At 36.2% G+C, this 22,387-nt stretch overlaps 1 protein-coding gene across 7 annotated transcripts in view; it reads right to left on the reverse strand.

Annotated features, from left to right (window-relative positions):
* Positions 1-3,998: 3,998 nt before the first annotated feature.
* Positions 3,999-22,387, reverse strand: part of LOC117291477 (alpha-1,6-mannosylglycoprotein 6-beta-N-acetylglucosaminyltransferase A-like) — a 40,886-nt gene continuing 22,497 nt past the window's right edge. For all 7 annotated transcript variants that reach the window (XM_033773207.1, XM_033773202.1, XM_033773203.1 and 4 more), the window contains 10 exons: positions 18,557-18,726; positions 17,262-17,396; positions 14,804-14,937; positions 14,165-14,289; positions 12,448-12,618; positions 11,160-11,306; positions 9,552-9,746; positions 8,520-8,619; positions 7,620-7,677; positions 3,999-6,335 (listed from right to left, as the gene is read on the reverse strand). In XM_033773207.1, the coding sequence (XP_033629098.1) occupies positions 6,131-6,335; positions 7,620-7,677; positions 8,520-8,619; positions 9,552-9,746; positions 11,160-11,306; positions 12,448-12,618; positions 14,165-14,289; positions 14,804-14,937; positions 17,262-17,396; positions 18,557-18,726 (1,440 nt within the window). In that variant the 3' untranslated portion in view covers positions 3,999-6,130. The remainder of the gene's footprint in view (positions 6,336-7,619; positions 7,678-8,519; positions 8,620-9,551; positions 9,747-11,159; positions 11,307-12,447; positions 12,619-14,164; positions 14,290-14,803; positions 14,938-17,261; positions 17,397-18,556; positions 18,727-22,387) is intronic.

Consider the following 22,387-nt stretch of genomic DNA (forward strand, 5'->3'; position numbering starts at 1 on the left):
CCCTATGCGCTTTGAGAAGAAAACAAAAGAGAAGTAAAAGTTAATAGAGATGTGAAGTAAATACAAAAGCAAAATTTAGTTGATACAGAAAGAAGTACTGAAGGCTATTGCAAAAATAAATGTGTTTTTAACTTTGTCTTAAATAAATTCACTGTTTGAGCTTGTTTTATGGTGTCCGGAAGACTATTCCATAATTCTGCTGCTGCTGCTGCTGCAAAAGCTCTGGCCCCATAAAATTTAGTAAAAGTCGAGGGACAAACTAAGAGAGACCTGAACTTAGAGCGGATATTACGAACTGGATGATCTTTTTTTTTGGATGAGTTCCTGGAGATAAGTTGGGCCTAAACCTTGCAAACATAAGAAAGTTAATGAAAGTATCCTATACAATAGTGTCCAGTGTCTTTAAAATTCAAACTGACATGCAGCTAGTCAAAATAAACTATACACTGTTTTTGCCACCTTAACCATGGAGCAACCATGCTTTAACTCACCCGTTATGCCTATATAGTATATTAGTGCCGCCGGGTCCAAAATGACCAGTCCAAATACATCAAAATCCGAAACGGGTTAATTCTAAAGATTGACATTTTTGTGTCTTAAAGCAGAACTGAATTACCCGCTCAAGGTTAAACATTCTATGAATAATTACCATCAAAAACAATAGCCTGTAGGTGTGTGTCATCTTATGGCATTTCAGACAATCTCAAAACACATTCCTTGATTTTTGTTTCACAGCTTTGTATGAATTTAAACAGTGAACTTTCTCGTTGCCCCCCCCCCCGTGTCAACGTACAGTATATTAAATTTAGATTAAGATTTAGATTTTATTGTCCACGTAAAAAAAACATAGAAATTTGACATCCACTGGCCAAATACAAGTACACCCAATCAACATCAAACTATATAAATTACAAAATAAGAGAAGTTAGAAATACAAAGCAACAAAAGAGCCGCACAATTGCACCAGCTAAAACAACGCCAACCGGTCACATGTGACGAATGGGTCTCTTTATCCATGCGGTAGAGTGAAGGAGTAAAATATGAGTGACTGTAATTGTTGTTGTTTGTTGGTGTGTTTCAGGAATAATCAGCTTTTTGGCAATGAAACGTTATTTTTTAAATTCTCAAGGGAGTTTCCAACCCGTAGGCCTGAGCAAACAAGAAGGGGGGAAAACTACTTTCAAAAGTCGACTACAAGTTCGGCCATCGGCTCAACATTACACTCCCACGATTAAAATCCAGTCTCTATTTTAAGTATTATACAACAATAATGCATAGTTATTAACCCAAACAGGTGGAAACTTTCACGAAAATAGTCGACAGAAAAGGCTAGAACTACAAATTGTCACTTCATTTTAATAAATTTTTGCTTTTATTTTAACTGAAAGATGCATACTCTGATCATTACAGTTAATTTCCAACCATGGTCTTCTTGCCATTCGTTTCATGTGTATAATATACACCAACGATTGTCACAACATTTAATACGGTAAAATAAATAAACCTATTTGTTCGTTTAAAATTCACACTAATAAACACACTACTGTAAAATCACTTCTTTGCAACATTTAATAAAGTAAAAAATAAAACGAAGGCGTATATGCACAATTACAGCCAAGCAATTAACTCAGCAATAAATATTTCATTTGTTTATATAATACAATTGTTTTTCATCTTCCCAAAAAAATCATGAGTCAAGACTGAGGCTGTGGACGCAAGATAGTTGGACCCCTTTGTAATAATGGTAAAATTAAATAAATTGGACGTATTTTACGTCAAAAAAGGGGTAAAACTATCCTTACTTACATGTGTATTTAATCTGACAAACACGTCTGTATGTGTCACCCCATCACCACCATCTCTTATTATAACTCGGTAACAAACTGTGGAGTTTGATTGGTCGAGAACCAATCACGTGATGTGCAACAACAACGCAAAATTGTATATCGATGGATTTTGGGTTCTGAATGGTCTCGTTTCAATCAGAATCCTTCGGCATAACCTAACCAACACCCGAATCATTATCACTTAAAAGATTGTCTGGCATCCATGTGAACAATGGTATTATAAAGATATATTTATTGTAGTACTGAATCTATAAGAAAAAACACCTCAGATGTGGCAACGATTTGTGACGGATTATTCGGTAGATTATTTTATTCGGTAGACCTATTATGGTTAACTATAAATCATGTGACATGACATGTGACATGACATGTGACACGACATGTGATACGACATGTGACATCACATGTTTACAAAAGAGCCACAAAGACTGGAATTTCTGCAAGAACAGTTTGTAAACAGCCCAATAAAAGAAAACATTACATCTTTTATTTTATGGAGATTGCCCTGTATGGTTAACAACTCGATATGAAGAAAGAGGCATATGCAGTTGCCTCCATTCACTGGTAATTGCCTTGGTGCCCTTAAAATGCTCAAGTAGAAATTTACAATTTCCTCAAAGGGTTCCAAGGAGAGAATGCCTTGGTGCTCTTGCCCTTCCAAAAAGAACATACAGGTCTGAAGGGGGACACATCCCAAAACTTATTTGGATGTTACTTTTTAGAACTCTTGGATTTGTGTTGAAATTCTCACACAAACTGTAACATTTCCCTCATGACTTGTGCAGTATCTTGCCTGCCAGAGAATGCATTGGAATGTACAAAAGCACTATTTTGTAAACAATGTCACACGGTTTATAGCATAAAACCAATAATGCTGGCTATCTATTACAAGCCTTGGCAATATAAACAAAATATTAAAGTCCATGTAATACATAAAACAGCAAAATTGACATTATGAAGAAATACAGTTTCAAACAATGATAGTTACCCTACAATGAATCGGTGATGCTGTGTGCATGCCATACAGCAAATAGCACAAAGCGTAAACAAATCAACAGAAATTTGTTTTATATTATTTTTGCCAAAGCTCAGTGGTCCAATTCATTCTTGATTTGATATAAGTTGTACACATACTATCTCTCCCCTGTTCATAAACTGGTGGTTTTTGTAAGGCACTTTTTAAAATGGTAATGTATAGATGTACATGTATAGTGAACTATTCACTAAAACAGTGTAATAAAAACCAACATAATATGCTAAAACAAAACAAAATACAAGACTGTACAAGGCAAGTTGAGCTAGATTATATGAACCATTCCTTATTGCCATTTGACACTTTTACAATCTAAACATTCCATCAAATTTTCTTATAAATAACAACCGAGGCAATATTTAAAATCTATTACTCTTGACTCTGGAGAACAAGATAAATGTGATAAAACCAAAATGAAACATATTTTATATACCTTTGTTTTGCTACTCTTTAAAATGGTGATGATCGTTATCAGTGCATTGTAGTTTATGAAAACTCAATCTTAATGGTCAAAAAACTACTTTCTGCCAAACCGTTTTTTTTTTTCAGTTAATTAAAATTTATCTCAGGACAAATGAGCAAACTAAACAGTTGGACCACACACTTGCTGGTCACCTTGCTATTTCTGGATGTGGGCCTAAAGGTTTAAACCTGATGAATGATGATTTAGATTTAGGTTTTACGATTTGAAATGTAAAGAGGCCCTTTTTCTACCCCTACAGTTGTGGTAAAGTGTTTATTTTTGTATTTAAGAAAGCCAGGTAGGACACTTAATCACTACAAGTAAACAGTTAAAGGCAGTGGACACTATTGGTAATTACTCAAAATAATTATTAGCATAAAACCTTTCTTGGTGACGAGTAATGGGGAGAGGTTGGTGGTAAAAAGCCTTGTGAGAAACGGCTCCCTCTGAAGTGGAGTAGTTTTCGAGAAAGAAGTAAATTTCAACGAATTTGATTTCGCGACCTCAAGTTTAGAATTTGAGGTCCTGAAATCAAGCATCTGAATGCACACAACTTCGTGTGACAAGGGTGTTTTTTCTTTCATTATTATCTCGCAACTTCGACGACCAATCGAGCTCAAATTTTCACAGGTTTGTTATTTTATGCATATGTTGAGATACAGCAAGTGAGAAGACTGGTCTTTGACAATTACCAATTGAATAGTGTCCACTGGCTTTAAACCTCTAGAAGTTACTGCTTATAAGAAAACAGAGCAGCTTCTGTTCAACTATTTTGAAAGGGTGATTTTCTTAAGCCCGGCAGCATTTCTAGAATTTCATATTTTCTTGTATTGATTCCGATGTGTTTTGATTTGGTAGGCATGTAGACTTGAGGACAAGTCGTTAATGGTCTGCCGGGATGAGATAGTCGAGTCGTGGTGGTGGCGTAATGATCAAGTTTTCTGCGATCGAATACTGCTCTCGCATGATCAATGCTCTTGCAGGAAGCTGCTGGCTGCCGAATACTCGCAGAGCGCTAATGCAGTAGTCTGAACCGAGGTAGTAGTCTTGCGAGAGCATTGCAAGTGTCGCGAGAATTGCTGTGATAACGACTTGCCAACAAGTCTAGTAGGCATTGGGTTAGAGTGGTGTAGCTCAACAGCCTATTCTACCTATGTAGTACCTATCCATGCAGTTCAGTTTCTGATTTCAGTCATTTTCTCTTCATGCATCGATGCTTCACTCATCCAATTCATAAACATGAACTAAAATTTAAACAATTAACAAATTTGCATTAATTAGTCTATGCATTAAAAGTAAGTGTTTTTTTTAACCTACTGTAGCCTACATACCTAACACAATAGCTTTACTTTAAATAGATCCAATAGCTCAGCAGAAATACAAGTTAAAATAATAATAGAGGTTTAACTGAAAGTAGTTGGGATACTTTGTGTTTAGAAAATCAAGTGAAAAACTATTACAATATCTATTTCATTCAAATCAATTTCTTTCAATCACAATATAATTTAAATATAAATAACAACATTTATTCATTATAAATCTTATTATATATTTTAAATAAATCTTCATACAATTTTATGATTAATCTCACAACCTTGTAAGCAGATGGCAAAGACAATGTCTCGTTGTGGTTTCTTGTGGTACCTTATTGGTTCCTGTGGTTCCTTGTGGCATAAACGCTAAAATAGTTAGTATTTGAACTAATATAATTCTTGAAATTGTAAACACTGCACCAAACCCTTCAGTCAGATATTACTCAAATACTGAGAAACATTTAACATAAATTTTAACAAAGTAAATACAAAAATCGTTGTATGTTCACTTTGCAATCTGAAAATTGTATAATCTATCTTCCACTGATGATGCTTATCGCAAGTAGCAGAGCTCAATTTCATAGAGCTGCTTAGCAACAAATAGTTTCTTAACAATTTTCAGAAATGAGCCGGATACCAGTCACACATTGTACATGTGACATGTTATTTTGGCGTGTAACCATATTCTGGTAAGCATATTTTGTTATGCTCAGCTTATTTTGTGTTAAAGCAGCTCAGTGAAATTGGGCCAAGGTGGTTTTGCCAAGCACCCATATGCTCATCTGAATTCCAATCTGCTAGCCTAGAAGTGGCAGCAGATTTGTCAATACTACCACTAGGCACTAATGTACTTCAGCTTGATCCTAGAACAGTATGCATACTGTGAAGTACATGTAGCTGTAGTTCTACACACAGTCCCAATGAATGATGTACCTTATCTTGGTTCTAGTGAAGCACAAATATCAGTAACAATGCATTTTTTCACATCACTTATGTGTGCGGCATATCTTAAATCTTAAAGAACAAGTATACCAAAAGCAATAGATTTTCTCAAACGTTTTATCCTACATGTATTTGAACTTTATAAAAAAAAAAACATACGAACATTCTGCGAAAACAGCACCAAATTATGAGGTCAGGTTTTCCTGAAGGCAAACAAAAATCACAGTTGATGCTTTGTCAAGGAAATATTTTTTGCTTACTCATTCATGATTTGTAAAATCCAAACAACATTTGAGGGAAACATTCTGCAAAACAGCAGTTTTTCAGGAGGGCAGATTTGACGGGGCAAATAGTATCTGCCAAAAGGCAGTATTACAGGTGGCAGATTTCTCAGGGCAGTTGGTTACTGTCTGTATAAAAAAGTAAGCTTACACATTAAACATGGTTATTTTACCTTTCCGCTCTTCACAACCATGGATCATAATTTTTAACAATGCATCATAAATTTAAATACTGTTTCTTGTTGATTTCATCATAATATACATTCTTGGCATAAGGCTACTTGCCCTTTGATGTAAGTTCTGCACGGACAGATTCGTCTCAAATCTTGATCCTGTCCAGCGCAGCTAAATAAAAGGCTATTGGTTTGTATTTTACAGGATGATAATACTGGATTGATTGCTGGCACATACACCTCATCAACTTCATCCACAGTCTTGCACTCTGCACCAAACTTTCTGTAATATAAGAAAGAATTAAAACAAATCAACAAATTAAGTACAAATGGTAGCCTAAACACTTTGAGGTTTGTGAATTACGCCAGAGAGTGGCCTTGAGTCAATATTCTGATCGCTGCTTCTGTACAACCAATACCTGTCCTTATCCTTGCGTATAAGGACAGGGTACCAGTCTAGTCCAACGGGAGACTTTTGATGACACTAGGTGGCAGCAGACTTACCAGGTAAATTTCTACTGTTTCCGTATATCTTAGCATACACACATTACTAAGAACAATGGATTTACCAGGTAAGTCTGCTGCCACATTGTGCCATCAAAAGTCTCCCATTGTTTAAACTAAGAGTGATATAAAATTCAAAGCATTTTCTTCGCTGAAGTTTCTGCTCATTTGATTTTTTTTAAAGTAATTATGGTAGCGATACACCTATACCGTCAACATGTTGGAAATGAAAAAACAGCAGATTTTGCGCCCTTTTTTCATGGTCAGTTGACCAGCTAATGTGAATGTTCACCTGTACATTCCATTGTGAGGTATGCACCTACTGTTCTACTCTTTGTTTCCCGTGTACGAGGGACAGATGGTAATGGAATTCATGCTCAAAATCTCCATTTTTCTAGGGGTTATTGTGAATCCCTGATTCCAGACCTTTGTCCGTTTGCCATAACAAAAATTGGCTTACATTAATGGACAAGCTGCCACCTCCATTTATCATTAAGTTGGAGTGGTAAAAGATTCCAGCAGATCTTTGCAGATTTTCAGCCCTGGCTTTCGGTAAAGGTTTATACACGTATTTTCTCTCAAGAGAATGACAAACCCTGGTTTGTATTATGAAAATGATTGTTGATTTCTTTTGTCGTAGCAGGGTTTCATTGTGGCCATAAATAATTCACCTTACTTGGTAACCAGTAATGGGGAGAGGTTGATAGTATAAAACGTGTGAAAAACGGCTTCCTCTGAAGTAACGTAGTTTTCTAGAGAGAAGTAATTTTTCACGAATTTGATTTTGAGACCTCAGATTTAGAATTTGAGGTCTCGAAATCAAGCATCTGAAATCACACAACTTCGTGTGACAAGGGCGTTTTTCTTTCATTATTATCTCGCAACTTCGACCACCAATTGAGCTCAATTGTTCACAGGTTTGTTATTTTATGCATATGTTGAGATACACCAAGTGAGAAGACTGATCGTTGACAATTACCAAAGGTGTCCAGTGTCTTTAACTCAAGAAACTCAGTGAAAAATGTGGTGAAACACATTGAGATGTATGAACATTAATACTCACTTTTCAATGACATCTTTATAATTCAGATGATGAAACCATGTTGGTTCACAAATTAAATCTGGATAACAAAAAACGAATAAAACAAATTAATATGAACACATAATTAATAGAATCAATCAAATACATGTACAAACCCTAGACATGACGGCTAGTCACATTCATTAATACCAGCCAGTAAACATAACTCAATGACTACCGGTATATACTCAAATACTTTATCAGAAATATACAATTTTGAAATAAATATAAGTAGGCCTAACTTATCATTAAACAAAGTTTTAGGATAGAACTTGAAATACAATTTGCATATGAGATTTCCAGTACCGAGCAAATGTCTTTATTTTTCAGTAACTGAAAATCAAAATGGAAAACAATGAGTGGCGTTTGTTTGTAAACATTTAAATCCTGAAAGTTTACCTCCTAAAGCTTAAAGAGAGACTCGCACTACATGAATGTCATTGAAAAACTCAAAGAAAAATTGCATTGCTAACCCTTGCAAACTCCCCCCCAAAAACACATTACTTGGGAAATAGCTAAGCATACTTGGGAGTAGGGTTAAGCAAAATAACCAAGGGATAGCTTATTGAGCATGCTTTTTCCCCCAGGAAAAACGTTACACAATACTATAAAGCCTAAGGCTTTACATCCCATACACGTTAAGCCTAAGGCTTTACATCCCATCCGAAGGACAAAGCAATAATGGTCAAGTGTCATGCATAAGTGTTTAAGACTTGCGACTCGAACCCACACTCTGCTGATCAGAAACATAGGAGCTCAGCCATGACACGCCAAATAACATTAACATTTTTTAACATAGCACATCTAATAATATTAAAGCAGATTTCATTCTGGAAATTTAAAGAAATTCAAGTCCGACATTGATATCACATTAGGACTTACCATCCTCCATACATCTCTTTTTGCAGGATTGGTTCAACTTAGATGTTCTTATGTGCATTGCTGATTTAGGTGGCCAGGAATTGGGATGATTGCAGAAATCCTGTAAGAGATAAATGCAATTGAGTCAGTTGCGGTTTGTGTTGGCTAAACATATATAGTACTTTGATCGCAATAAGAATTGTTAATTGTTATGCAGTATACAACAGGGAAAATAGGATCACAATTTTATGTTTATAAAAACAAAAATACAGTTATCAAGCTGTTTTGCTAATAAAAATGGACGAAAGTGTAAATTATATGTTATGTTCACATCCATGCATAGTGTGCCTTGAAAACTTTGAAATAGAAAGCGCCCTCAGTTTACAAATAAATGATCTTGTATAAAAAACCTAAATTTTCGAATTGGGTGTTTTGCCAAGGAAGTGCAGCGTACACCAATATAGAATTTACAAAATTTGATGAGGATGGTTTTTAAAATGCATGAAAATGGTGACATTATCACTTTGTAATATAGCTCCAAACATTTGGGCCAGATACAAAACACAATCTTCAGGTCGTTTATCTACAATCTTTACTAACTAAATCTATGTTCCCATTGGACTTTGTTTGATTTAAAAGTAACACAACTTTTCTGTAGAATGACAAAACTAATCCATTGACTTCCCTGTACCACAACCAAGATGTCAAATTAGCAGGGCGAAAGAAGTCGCGGAAGACTTCCATGCAGCCACAGGAACTTAACAGTGCTCCCAAAAAGTCTAATGGGAGACTTTTAGAAGGTCCTTTTTCACAATATTGCACGTTCTCAGACCTACGCGCTCAGTGCCGAGCATGCTCACGCACGCTCAGAGCCGCAAAAAAACCCAACTGTATGTCTGCTGCCGCCAGCATCTCAAAAGTCTCCCATTAATCCTACCGTGACTATATGTTAAGTGGGAACGCACGGTACAAATACACTATAGCCAGTCATGGTAACTTTTCGCAAGGCAGCAGAAGAACAAGTCCAATGAGAACACAGCTCGAGATCTTTACCTGATTTGAGATGTAGGCATTTAATCTCTGCAGCATTCCTTCACATTGGAATTCATAAGGTAGGTAGGGCTGAGGTGAATCCACTCTGCTGATTTCATCAATGGCTTCTTGAACAGCGGAGGAGTTCTGAACATTAATAGTCCATACATGTGGCTTGCCAATGTATACCTCTGCATACGGATGCTGGGATGTCAACTGTTTTAAAGAATGAGAATATAAATACATATTTAGTGGCTTTATATATAGCGCTCATTTTCGTCACTCAGCTTCAACATTCAGTATTTTCCTGCAAGGTATGTGGGACTACATTACAATTATGAGACCTCCTTTTACATAGCACCATGTCATGGTTTACTCGGTGCTGTGGCACAGTAAGCTGCTGATCAAACCAGGGGCAAACCCCTTCTCATTGCAATAAGTGCACTGAGATCTTGTTCGTGCATTACACAACACGCAGGACCAAACAGCTTTACGTCCCATCCAAAGGAAGAAGCAGCGAGGTTAAGTGTCTTGCTTAAGGACACAGGTGTTACCGCTGGGACTCGAACCCACACTCTGCTGATCAGAAACACCAGAGCTTGAGTCCGGTGCTCTTTAAAAACCGCTAGGCCATGACATGCCACATATACATAAACATAAAATGATAAACCAAGAGGGAAAGGATTGGGTAAGTTTTAAATAATTTGGGGTTGAACAAAGACATTTTTATTAAAACGGGGTTTTAACCAACGACCTACAAATAAATGTGCCGCCACTCTACCATATGAGCTATCTAGCCATATGTTGGTGGTCTACCTATTTATTCAATATCTTCGTTCGAGGGTACCAGTCGAAAGCCATACAACCTGGGAAGCAGCAGCCAACAAACTGCATCAACAAAATATCTAGTCAAAATATCTAGATCTTGACAAAATAGGGAGACCGCTGACATAGGGCTAGATAGCTCAGCTGGTAGGGCACTAGCACGTTAATCTTAATGTCATTGACATTGGTTTAATCCTGTTCAAGCCAATACTTTGTTCAACCTAAAATGTTTGAAAAAATGTGTGAAAATTACATCATGTAGATGTCCCTTTTAAAGGTTCTATCAAGTAATATGTTTTCATTTTTTTTGGCTTAGTCATGTCAGTGTGGTTTTGGATTAATAACACTTTCTATGTTAAGTATCAAGTTAATAACCACAGTTTTTTTTTTTTTTTGAGTCTGTAACTTTAATTTTTCCATTTTGATATCGCCTGCTGGCATGCTTTCATAACGTTGAACAAAGCATTGAATGACAATGCAAACTGCTCTACCAGCTAGGCTCCTAGTGGATGATACCCATGCCTACATCCTTACATGAAGGGGGTAACCCTGTTTCAGCCCCAAGAGTAGGTACATGTAGCAACATACCCCTGGTGGTAGTTGATTTAGTTCCATAGCCCAAATCGTTAGCCCTCACAATGAAGTGGCCAATTGGCCTAGTGATGTTAGGCAATCTCTCACAAAAAAAAATCAACAAAATCAATACATGTTTTTCTTTTCTTTCATCACACTTGACATAATTGTGCAAAAACAAACGCACATAAGCACGTCACAATGAGATAATGTTTGAATGTAAACACATACCTCCCTCTCAGTTGGCTTGTTCTTGAAGAACTTGGTATTAGATTTACTCTTTGGTGGTCCAAATGATGGGTTGAGGAACATACAGCCATTAGCAATAGCTTCCAATGGTGCTGGGCCTTCATAAGGAAACCCTAGTCCAATAAAAAGCTAAAACAGAGAAAAGCAATTATGGTCAGGAAAACAGTTCAAAAGCAAATGAAACTTAATTAGGATCAAAATAAAATCAAAACTATGCAGCAAAAAGTTGTATAGTTTAATTTAGCAATAAGTGTATCTTCAAAGATTTCTCCTACTGCTTGAGTGTGTTCAGGTAAGTACAATAAGATTGAAAATTTAACAATAAACTTAGCAATTTCAAGAAATTAGAAAGATAAATATTAATAAATGCATAAAATGACACTTTAATTAATAGGGTTAAAGTGCGAGGACCAGGAATATTTATTTAGTACCAATTGGTTGAGTAGAAGGAAACTGGTTGTCCTTGGACAATGTTCAAGAGGTTACACATCAAACACAATATTTAGAAGTGATCAAGATTAATGACAAATTGCATGGAACCAAACATATTAATATTTATTTGTATGTATAAGATGTGACCTTGCTGCCTAGAACCAAACAAATTATAAATGCTATACTCTAAAGTTAGTTGTAGGTAAAGTCGATTCACAAGCAACGCTAGTCATTTAATGGTCTAAAAAACATTTTCAGCAACAAGCCCTGTGTTCTTGTGGGTTCCCCTAGAACCCCCCCCCCCCCAAAAAAAAAAAATAAATAAATAAAAACGTATGCTTGACACAGCGCAAAACCAAAACCCTAACTGCCAGTATATATATATCGGAAATTTTCTAATGAAGTTATATCCTTGCTACACAATGGGAAACTTTGAGACGGTGGTGGCAGCAGACATAAGAGTCCTTTTATTGCAGCTCTGAGCATGCAGGCACATGCGCAGAGGTCTGAGCATGCAGGCACATGCGCAGAGGTCTGAGCATGCAGGCACATGCGCAGAGGTCTGAGCATGCAGGCACATGCACAGAGGTCTGAGCATGCAGGCACATGCGCAGAGGTCTGAGCATGCAGGCACATGCGCAGAGGTCTGAGCATGCAGGCACATGCGCAGAGGTCTGAGCATGCAGGCACATGCGCAGAGGTCTGAGCATGCAGGCACATGCGCAGAGGTCTGAGCATGCAGGCACATGCGCAGAGGTCTGAGCATGGCAATTATGGCAAGAACTGTAAAAAAAGGAGCGTACACAAGTCTCCCATTGGGTCCAAGTGACATTTTTACCTTTGTTTCTTTAAGTAGATGCTGAAGATCATGTACTGAGAGTATGCCATGATTGTGTATATAGGATGGTACAGCATCCACCTCTTCAGTTTGATTCTGATCAACATGAACAGTCGCATGAATCTCAAACCTCTGATTAATAATCTCCAGAAACTTATGTGCATTCGCTTCCTGTTAGAAAAACAAACAGAATAATTAAGTAGGATTTGAAACTTTGCATTGTGGAAATACGATATGGAAAGATTTGCGGTAACACCAGGTAATGACTATTACTAATGAGAAGAATGATATCATGCAAGTCTATATTCATGTTAACTACACATTTCCTCATTCTATCACATGTTTATTATAACCAACAAAAAACAGTCTTATCCGAGTTGTTGCTTGTTCAGCAGTTTGTTTCAGTTTGAAACAGACCTAGAATTTTCAAGGATTTGGGTCACAATGCTTTGAATCGCTATACACTGACAAGTTAATTGATTGCTCTTCTGGTATCACTGCACAGTAACTCAATGTTCACTTGATAAATCTGTGAACATTTCATTCTAAAAGGGGGTAGCGTTTTTGAGAATCCGGAGCGGTTATGTCATGGCAGGAAGAAAAACCTTTCAGACAGAAAAACTCCTCAGATTCAAATTCTTTCGGACAAAAATTTATATCCTTTGCACATAACCACATTGCTCAATGAGCGAATAGATTCTAAAAGTGCTTTATGCAATCGAAAGCTACTGTACTTCAAACCAAGTTAGTTTTTCTGCCAATAGTCTTTAAGAGTGATTACGAAATGTATACGTTCCTTTAAAGGCAGTGGACATTATTGGTAATTACTCAAAATAATTATTAGCATAAAACCTATTGGTAACAAGGTTTAAAGGCAGTAGACATACTTGGTAATTACTCAAAATAATTATTAGCATACAAACTTAATGGTAACAAGCAATGGAGAGCTGTTGATAGTATCAAACATTGTGAGAAACGGCTCCCTCTGAAGTAATAACACACATGAAGTCTTCAAGAAAGATGTTATTTTCCATGAATTTGATTTCGAGACCTCAGAATTAGATTTTGAGGTTCCAAAATCAAGCATCCAAAAGCACACAACTTCATGTGACAAGGGTGTTTTTTCTTCAATTATTTTCTCGCAACTTCGATGACCAATTGAGTTCAAATTTTCACAGGTTTGTTATTTTGTGCATATGTTGAGATACACCAAGTGGGATTACTGGTCTTCGACAATTACCAATAGTGTCCAGTGCCTTTAAAGGCAGTGGACACTATTGGTAATTACTCAAAATAAAACCTTACTTGGTAACAAGTGATGGGGAGAGGTTGATGGTATAAAACATTGTGAGTAACGGCTCCCTCTGAAGTGACATAGTTTTTGAGAAAGAAGTAATTTTCCACGTATTTTGATTTCGAGACCTCAAGTTTAGAATTTGAGGTCTCGAAATCAAGCATCTGAAAGCACACAACTTCATTTGACACGGGCGTTTTTTCTTTCATTATTATCTCGCAACATCGAAGACCAATTTAACTCAAATTTTCACAGGTTTGTTATTTTATGCATATGTTGACATACATTAAGTGACAACACTGGTCTTTGACAATTACCAATAGTGTCCACTGCCTTTAAAGAATGAGTAAATAAGCATTGGTCTATATATAATAAAGACTGAGGGATTTAAGATTGATGTAATTAACAAAGCAAGAACCCTACCTTCCACATGTAAGACATCTTGCCATATACCAAGGCTTTGTTGTCTCTTTTCCTAGATTTCTTTGTTTGAGTTTCTTCATTGTTTTCAACAACAAAACCCATGTAAGAGTTATCAGGAGTGTGGGCTGAGGACAAAGAAGATAAGAAAACATTTGTTTTTGGATAATATGAACAACTTGGAAGTCACATCTTGAGACGTTTGCAGTACCGAAATTGAAGCATCCCTTTAAAAATGTCCACAGATTTACATTAAACTCACAGGATGTGAAGATAATAGTAGTGGAAAGCTTCCCTTCAAATATACTTCTAACTGGGGTTCTGTAGTTTCTGAGAAATTTGTAAACAAGTTACCAAAAATAAATTTGTCGCAGCGAGACAAAAACTATTTTAGCATGTAAAATCGCATTTACCAGTTATGGTATTAACAGGTTATGGTGTAAACAGGTTAAACTGTTTTTTAAACGCTTCTAAAATGAACTAAATCGGCGGGTGGATAAAAAACGCGGTAAGTAATACATGTACGTTTACAAAAGAAGAAAAAAAGTACATTTAAAGGAAAATTGAGTAAACTCTGTGGAATAGTCTTTAGTACCGTCTCATATACACTTTTTGTTTAAGTAAGCAGCTTAAGTAACTTACGAAACATGGTAAAGAATTGTGTTGGGAGTAGTTCCCAGCCTCCCCAGTCAGTTTTCCGGCCTGTTCTCTTCATGTACTTGCGGATGTTGTAGGCTGGTTCCGTGCCAAACGAATCTATAACTCGCAGCATACAACTGTTGAAGATTGACAAATGGCAAAATTAACAACATGTAGGTCAAGGAGTTTCAGTAGAAATGTAATTTAATGTTTAACTCTTTCAGTGCCGTTTTCTTTCTTTTTTGCGTTTTGAACCTAAAATAACCAGCTTTAAAACAGAAAGAGAAAAAAATTGTGTATTTATTTCTCACAAAAAAAATGTATCTCAGGCATTACAGGGTGTCTTAAAAAAAAACTATACACTTTTGAAATTGATGCCGATTAACAAATTTGTATGATTCTGGGAGAAAGGTTTTAGATGTATAGATAGCTTATAGTCTCAGCTTTCATATGACATCAAAAAGTCCAAAATAAATCATGCTTGTGTAAGTGAGCACTGCTCACTTTTGTAAAGGGTATGACAATTAGGTTGCACAGGAATTAACCTTCCAATGTGTGAGAGGTAAGTCCTTTTGAGCTTACAAAATTCAATCCAAGATGTCGGCTACTTATTTTTTCATTGAGCAGTGCTCAACCAAGAATAAATTATTTACAGACTTTTTGGTGTCATATGAAAGTTGAGTCCATCAGCTATCCATACATTTAAATATTTTTTCCCAGAATCATATATTTTTTATTCGGCAGCCATTTCAAAAGTGGATAGTTTTTTTTTGAGACACACGATGTGTGATTCTGCAGTAAGTGTATCAATTGCTGGTACCCACATGAAACCAACATAAGGCAAACTATATAGATGAATACCAACCAAAGTACTTCCATTATGGTGCAGTTTAATTTTAAAACTCTTAGTATAGTTCTTTACATAATGCAAAGATAGTTAATATGAGTTAAGGTGCAACACACAAATTGAACAACCCACAGAATGGCCCCGGATCATGAATAAAACAACAACAAAAATTCAGCAATAGAAAAACCACAAATTCTGACGTTTTAACTTTTTTTGGTGATTTCATTTTCACTACCTTATGGAGACCGAGAGCAGAACAGAAAAGGGAAAGCAAAAACTTTCCATAGGGAAATTCTAAAGACTGGGATGCTCCACAAGGAATTGTGTGTACAAAGTCAATGGGAGGTTCTTAACTACAGGGACAATGGAAAGAACAACTCCACAGGGATGCAATAAATAGAGTTGGTGAGGACCTTGTCTTCACAGTGTGGTAATGACAATGATCTCTATTGATTAACCTTGACTTTGGCTCCGCTCATAAACAGCAGCATGCCACCAACCCAGTCAATACCAAGTAGTAAAGAACACCTTCTCACTATGGGTGCGTTCGATTAGCTTCCTAGGGTTAGCCGCGGTCTTCCCCAGGTGCGTTCGAATAGCTTTGACGTCATTCCAGGGGCTCACTTGGGTCAGACCCAGTGTTTAGCGTTTTGATGGGACGTAAAGCAGTAGCTCCTTTGTTTTGTGTAATGCACGTACAAGAACACAGTAGGGGGAAAAAGAGTAAGGGATCGCTCTGGTGTTCCTGGCTTGATTGGCAGCATACTGCCCCATAGCACCTTATAAACCATTACATAGTGCTATGTAAAAGGAGTAGGTCTCATACTTCAAACATAGTCCCACATACCTTGTAGGAAAAATGCTGAAGGTTGTTCAAAGCGCCTTGAGCGTCACTGAGTGATGGATATGAGCGCTATATAAGAAGCCACTATCATTATCATTATCATTATCATTATCATTATCATTATCATTATCATTATCATTATCATTATCATTATCATTATCATTATCATTATCATTATCATTATCATTATCATTATCATTATCATTATCATTATCATTATCATTATCATTATCATTATCATTATCATTATCATTATCATTATCATTATCATTATCATTATCATTATCATTATCATTATCATTATCATTATCATTATCATTATCATTATCATTATCATTATCATTATCATTATCATTATCATTATCATTATCATTATCATTATCATTATCATTATCATTATCATTATCATTATCATTATCATTATCATTATCATTATCATTATCATTATCATTATCATTATCATTATCATTATCATTATCATTATCATTATCATTATCATTATCATTATCATTATCATTATCATTATCATTATCATTATCATTATCATTATCATTATCATTATCATTATCATTATCATTATCATTATCATTATCATTATCATTATCATTATCATTATCATTATTATTATTATTATTATTATTAGTGCCACTGCTTTGTTTCTAACCAGGGTCCTAGAGGTTGAAGGCAAGGAAATAAACCACTGTATCAACCCAGCCATAAAACCAGTGCTATACTCTCTCTGAATGTTACACATGAATGCTTTTTCTTACTTGAGCTGCTTCCAGAGTGACCCTGATGCTTTCTTAAATTGTTTCAGACCAACAATGTCAATGTAGACCAGGTCGAAAGGACGTTCACCTCCGATGGGGCAACTTTGGCTGACCACACCCTTTCCTTTCAAAAATCTAAAATGAAAATGGGTACAAAAACAGTTTTTATTTTACAAATAGCATTTTAAAATCTGTACAAGAGCTTTGTTTCAGTGATTAGAAAAACAGTGGTTTTTAGTTTTTACTTTCGATTGTGTTTCAAGACCAATAGAGCTCAGAGGAGCTTAAAAAATTTCATTTAATTTCCACTTTAAAACAACTTGTCTCTGCAAGGGTAAAGGTTGATATTGTGTATGAAAAAACAACTGGAGCGTCCCGGCAGCTCGGGCTGTATACCCCCCAGGGAGTTGAGAAATATTAAAATGAATGTTATTGGCCCAGTGACCAGGACACTAATGTAAAGCACATTGAGACGTTATTGTGAAGAACTAGTTATTATTACAACGTATTATTATTCATGTGTGCATATGAGCCTATTTTCATATGAATTGCTTCAATTGTTAACACTGCTGTACTGCAATATTAATATGTCACATTGGTGGCAGTGTGTGAAGTAAATCTTTCCTATCTTTATATTATTACAAAGTACATGTAGCCACTAAATGCTGCACACTATCCTTGTTTGTGATAAATAAAAAAGTACTAAGTGCACTCAGGACTCAATTTCATAAAGCTGCTTATAAGCACAGCAAAATTAGGACTACCAAAAGATGGTTCCCAGCCAAAATGCCATTTCTCATGTACAATCGTTGACTGGCATCCTGCTAATATTTGCTGAGCAGAGACTTTTTAAGCAAGATTTTTCTGCTTTAAAGCAGCTCTGAGCCCAGGGCCTAATTTCATGGAGCTGCTTAAGCAGAAGAAACTGCTTAGCAAAACTGGATACCAGTCACAAATTGTACACATGACATGGTAATTTTGCTGGTAACTTTATTCTGGTAGCATAGTTTTGTGCTTAGCTACTTTTTTTGGTGCTTAAGCAGCTCTATGAAATTGAGCCCGGGCCCAATTTCACTGAGCATCTTAAGCATAAAATGTTGCCTAGCACAATGAAAGTTTGCTTACCAGAATAACGTTACCAGCTAAAATTCCATTTGACATACACAATTTAACTGGTATCCTGATCAATTTTGCTTAGCAGAAAAACTGCAATAGTTTCTGCTTAAGCAGCTGTATGAATTTGAGCCCAGGTCTACGGGGCACTTCACTTTCAACTAATACAGAATTCCACTTACGTTTTTAAAGATGAATAAGTAACAGAGACTTCCAGTTCATGCCCAAGGATGTAAAGTGAGGCCAATATATCGCTCCACTGAACGAGCTCACCAAGAGGTCCACCAGAGAAGGCCTTCTCGGCAATCTTAAACCCTGACTCTTTAGTAAGCAAACCCATGTGGATCAAGATCTAGAAGAAAACAAACATAGCATATTAATAATAATAATAACGTCTCCCTGTAGCGCCTCAGATCCACAATAGTCTGAATACGGCTCTATAGGATGTATAGATTGCATTTTTAAGAAAGTACAAAAAAACTTGATATCCACTTGATGTGTGTTGTTAAAGGCGCAGTAAACCAAAAACAAGAGAAAGGAAACAGATACAACTAAACTATCCCCTGAAAACCTGTGACATAAGATAAGTTTTGAGAAGAGCTTTGAATGTTGTGGTACAACATAATAGAGTGATGGTTATTTTTCTCCAACCTCTTAAAGGCACTGGCCACTATTTGTAGTTACTCAAAATAATTGTTAACATAAAAACTTACTTGGTAATGAGCAATGGAGAGCTGTTAATAGTATAACACATTGTGCAAAACGACTTCCTCTGAAGTAACGTAAAGTGTTTAAGATACAGGTAATTTCTTGCTCAAATTTTAAAAGACTGTAGGCCTGAAGCCTTTTATTATGCACCTGAAAGCACACAAATTTGTGCAGCAAGGGTGTTTTTTATTTTGTAGCTTCTTGCAACTTCGAGTCCAAATTTTCACAGATTTGTTATTTCATGCATTTATATTGAGATACACCAAGTGAGAAGACTGGTCTTTGACGATTACAAATAGACTGTCCAGTGTCTTTAAAAGGAATGGGCAGGACAAGGATATCAAATCAAATATAAAACAGCGCAAAAAAAAACCCACTCCAAAACAGAGGCAGAGTGACCTACATGTAGCGCCATGATGGATCACAGGAGCATGTTTTGGCCCTGATGAAAAAGGCAGCTTTCTTATGTCATTAACTGATGGAAACAACTTCTTGGTGTGAAACAGGTTCTGATGAAGCATCATGGTTAAGTGCCTTGCTTAAGGACACAGATGTCAGGACTGGGACTCGAACCCACACTCTGCTGGTTAGAAATGCCTGAGTTTGAATCCGGTACTCTTAACCGCTAGACCATGACACGCCACAAGTTTGGTTGGTAATATTAACAAGTCGTAACTTAAGGAAAATAAGGAAATCAATTAAATACTTTCCCAGAGACTTGGGTGGTAGCCTACATGTAAATACATAATTCAAAGATCTGAGCACAATTTCATAGAGTTGCTTTTAAAGCAAAACAAGTAGCTAAGCACAACAACATTATGCTTACCAGAATAAGGTTACCAACCAAACTACCATGTCACATGTACAATATGTAACTGGTATCATGCTTATTTCTGCTTTGCAGAAAGGTGCTAAGCATAAATCTCTGCTTAAGCAGTTCTATGAATTTGGACCCAGGGTTGGGGTAGGGTGACCCGGATTTTGTGGTAGGATGCAAGTTCCCATCCTACATGTAATTATGAATGACTTAGCTGTATTTATAGAATACATTAGTAGTACTTTCAAACACCTATGTATTATTAGTTTTTCTGAATATATGTAAGCAAACAAGCAAGAAAAGATGCCCCAGCTACCACCATTTGCTCACCTGTGCAACAGCATTAATCAACCCTGCTTACTCTACAATCCCTGCATGCTTCCCATTGGCAAGTGTCCCAAAAAACTACTAAGCAGATAATATTCCTTATGAAAGTTATTAATAGGCCACCAGTCAAAACTATAAGGCCTCCATGATATATTGAGAGCAAACCCAACTCCACTAAGCAAAAGTTTACTACACTCTAGTAAGTCTGTCTTTAGCACTGCCCTTAAAGATGCTATGTCAGATTTTTTGCCCCAAACATTAAAAACAAAATTTTTTAGTGAATGATACTTCTAAGAGTATCACCCGCTCTAACGAAAAAAGTTCAACTTTTACTTTTAATGGTCAGGAACCATGAAAAAATTGTAAACCTTTTTTTTTATAAAACACATCAGAATTGGTCACGTGATATATTGTCGGGATCCCATCAAAAAATAATTTTGAGTACTTTATTTTACTGCTACTTATAATTTGCGGACTTTTTCGAGCAATGGCTCAAATGAAAGCTTGTAACTTTCGACCCCCATCAAAATACCTATTGAATTGTAAATCACAAATTTTTGGGTCAAATCGGCCAAAAATCTGACATAGCATCTTTAAACACTACCTCACCAGAGTCCATCGCGGTGAAGTCAGGGAAAGAAACGACTGAACCAACCTGATCCCTGATAATGAAAATCAAAAAAATATATATTTGAATGTTCCTTTACAGTCGTGTTGGTACAAGTCGTAAACATCCCATGACACATTTCAAACTCTTTCATTTAGAGATCCCAACGATCAAAAATGATAAATACTGCTGGTCTAGTTTTTAAAAATATGTATTGTCCAACTAACATGACAAAATGTACTTCTATTCTCAAGAAAGGCATTGCTCTCTGATGGTATATGCACATAGGGGCTTCTCAAGGAATAAATCACTTCCAGCTAAAACATTTCCCAGGTTAATGTGTACTCTAACCAATTAAAATTCAGTTATCTTTGGATGATTTGCTTGACTATTTAGTCATGGGTTGTTACACTGATGTAACATGTCTGTATTTAGAACAAATTGGGTGACAAATTCTACCATACCTTATGCTGTGGTACATGTAGCGGTAGATTGTACAGTGTGTGTACATCATCAAAGAAAATGCAATCAGAAGGGTAATAAACCCGGTTTTCTTGAATTTTGTAATAATGATTTTTGCAAGTATTCATTAAAATGATTATATAACACCCAAGCACATCCTTGGTGTTTGATTGGAGGATTGTCCGTCACGTGATAGCAAATAAATGTACCATTGCATGCTACAAATGTATGTCACTCACCGTGCATTTTTGGTGCCATTCGATTAGTACTATTACAAGGTGCGTAAAAACATCACTGCGTAAACGTGTCTCTGGTAATGTAGCAGTACAGTTACTGCAACGCACATACTAAATAAAAGCGTTTGCGTGTCTCAAAATAGCTGTACAGAATGCACATAGTCACTGTTGAATCCAACAGCCCGAACCAAAATAACAGGTGTAATGTCACAATTAAAAATTGTAGGCCTACGCTTTGTTAGGTGTTCGGGCAACAGCCCGAACAACTCTTTGTTATTGTTCAGGTTTTTTTCCGTTTTTTTTTTCATTTTTAATATTCTTCTCCGAGTCGATTGTCCGCAAGAAAAGCATAGTTGCGAAGCTTGCATTAAGTTGAAACTTTGCATGCGAGTAGACAAAAACCAGTAGATGATACAGAAGTTGTTACGTCACGATGACGTTATCAGTTGACGAGATACACTAATTCAAACTTTATTATTTCAAAAAATCATAACATTTGATCTACATGAGGGATTCTTACAATCAATACATCATCGGAAAGGTTATTAAAAACTCTGTTAACGCCTCGCAGACATGACCCCTTTTTGACCTTGTCTTCTGGTTCAAATCGAATTTTCTGTATATTTTCTTCAAAAGTACATTTTTGGTTTTACCTACGACCATACTGCATGGATAACACCTGCTCCCGTCCAATCACTGAAGTTAAGCAAAATCGGCCCGGTCAGTACTTGGATGGGAGACCACTTGACGACAAAAATATATATATATTTGTATTAATTTTTTTTCTTCTCCTATAAATAGCTTGGTTTTTAGTCTGTTTTCAAGGCGTTTTTAACAAACATTTATTTTCCGGTTA

The sequence above is a fragment of the Asterias rubens genome, chromosome 6 (assembly GCF_902459465.1).
Source record: "Asterias rubens chromosome 6, eAstRub1.3, whole genome shotgun sequence".
Classification (NCBI taxonomy): domain Eukaryota; kingdom Metazoa; phylum Echinodermata; class Asteroidea; order Forcipulatida; family Asteriidae; genus Asterias; species Asterias rubens.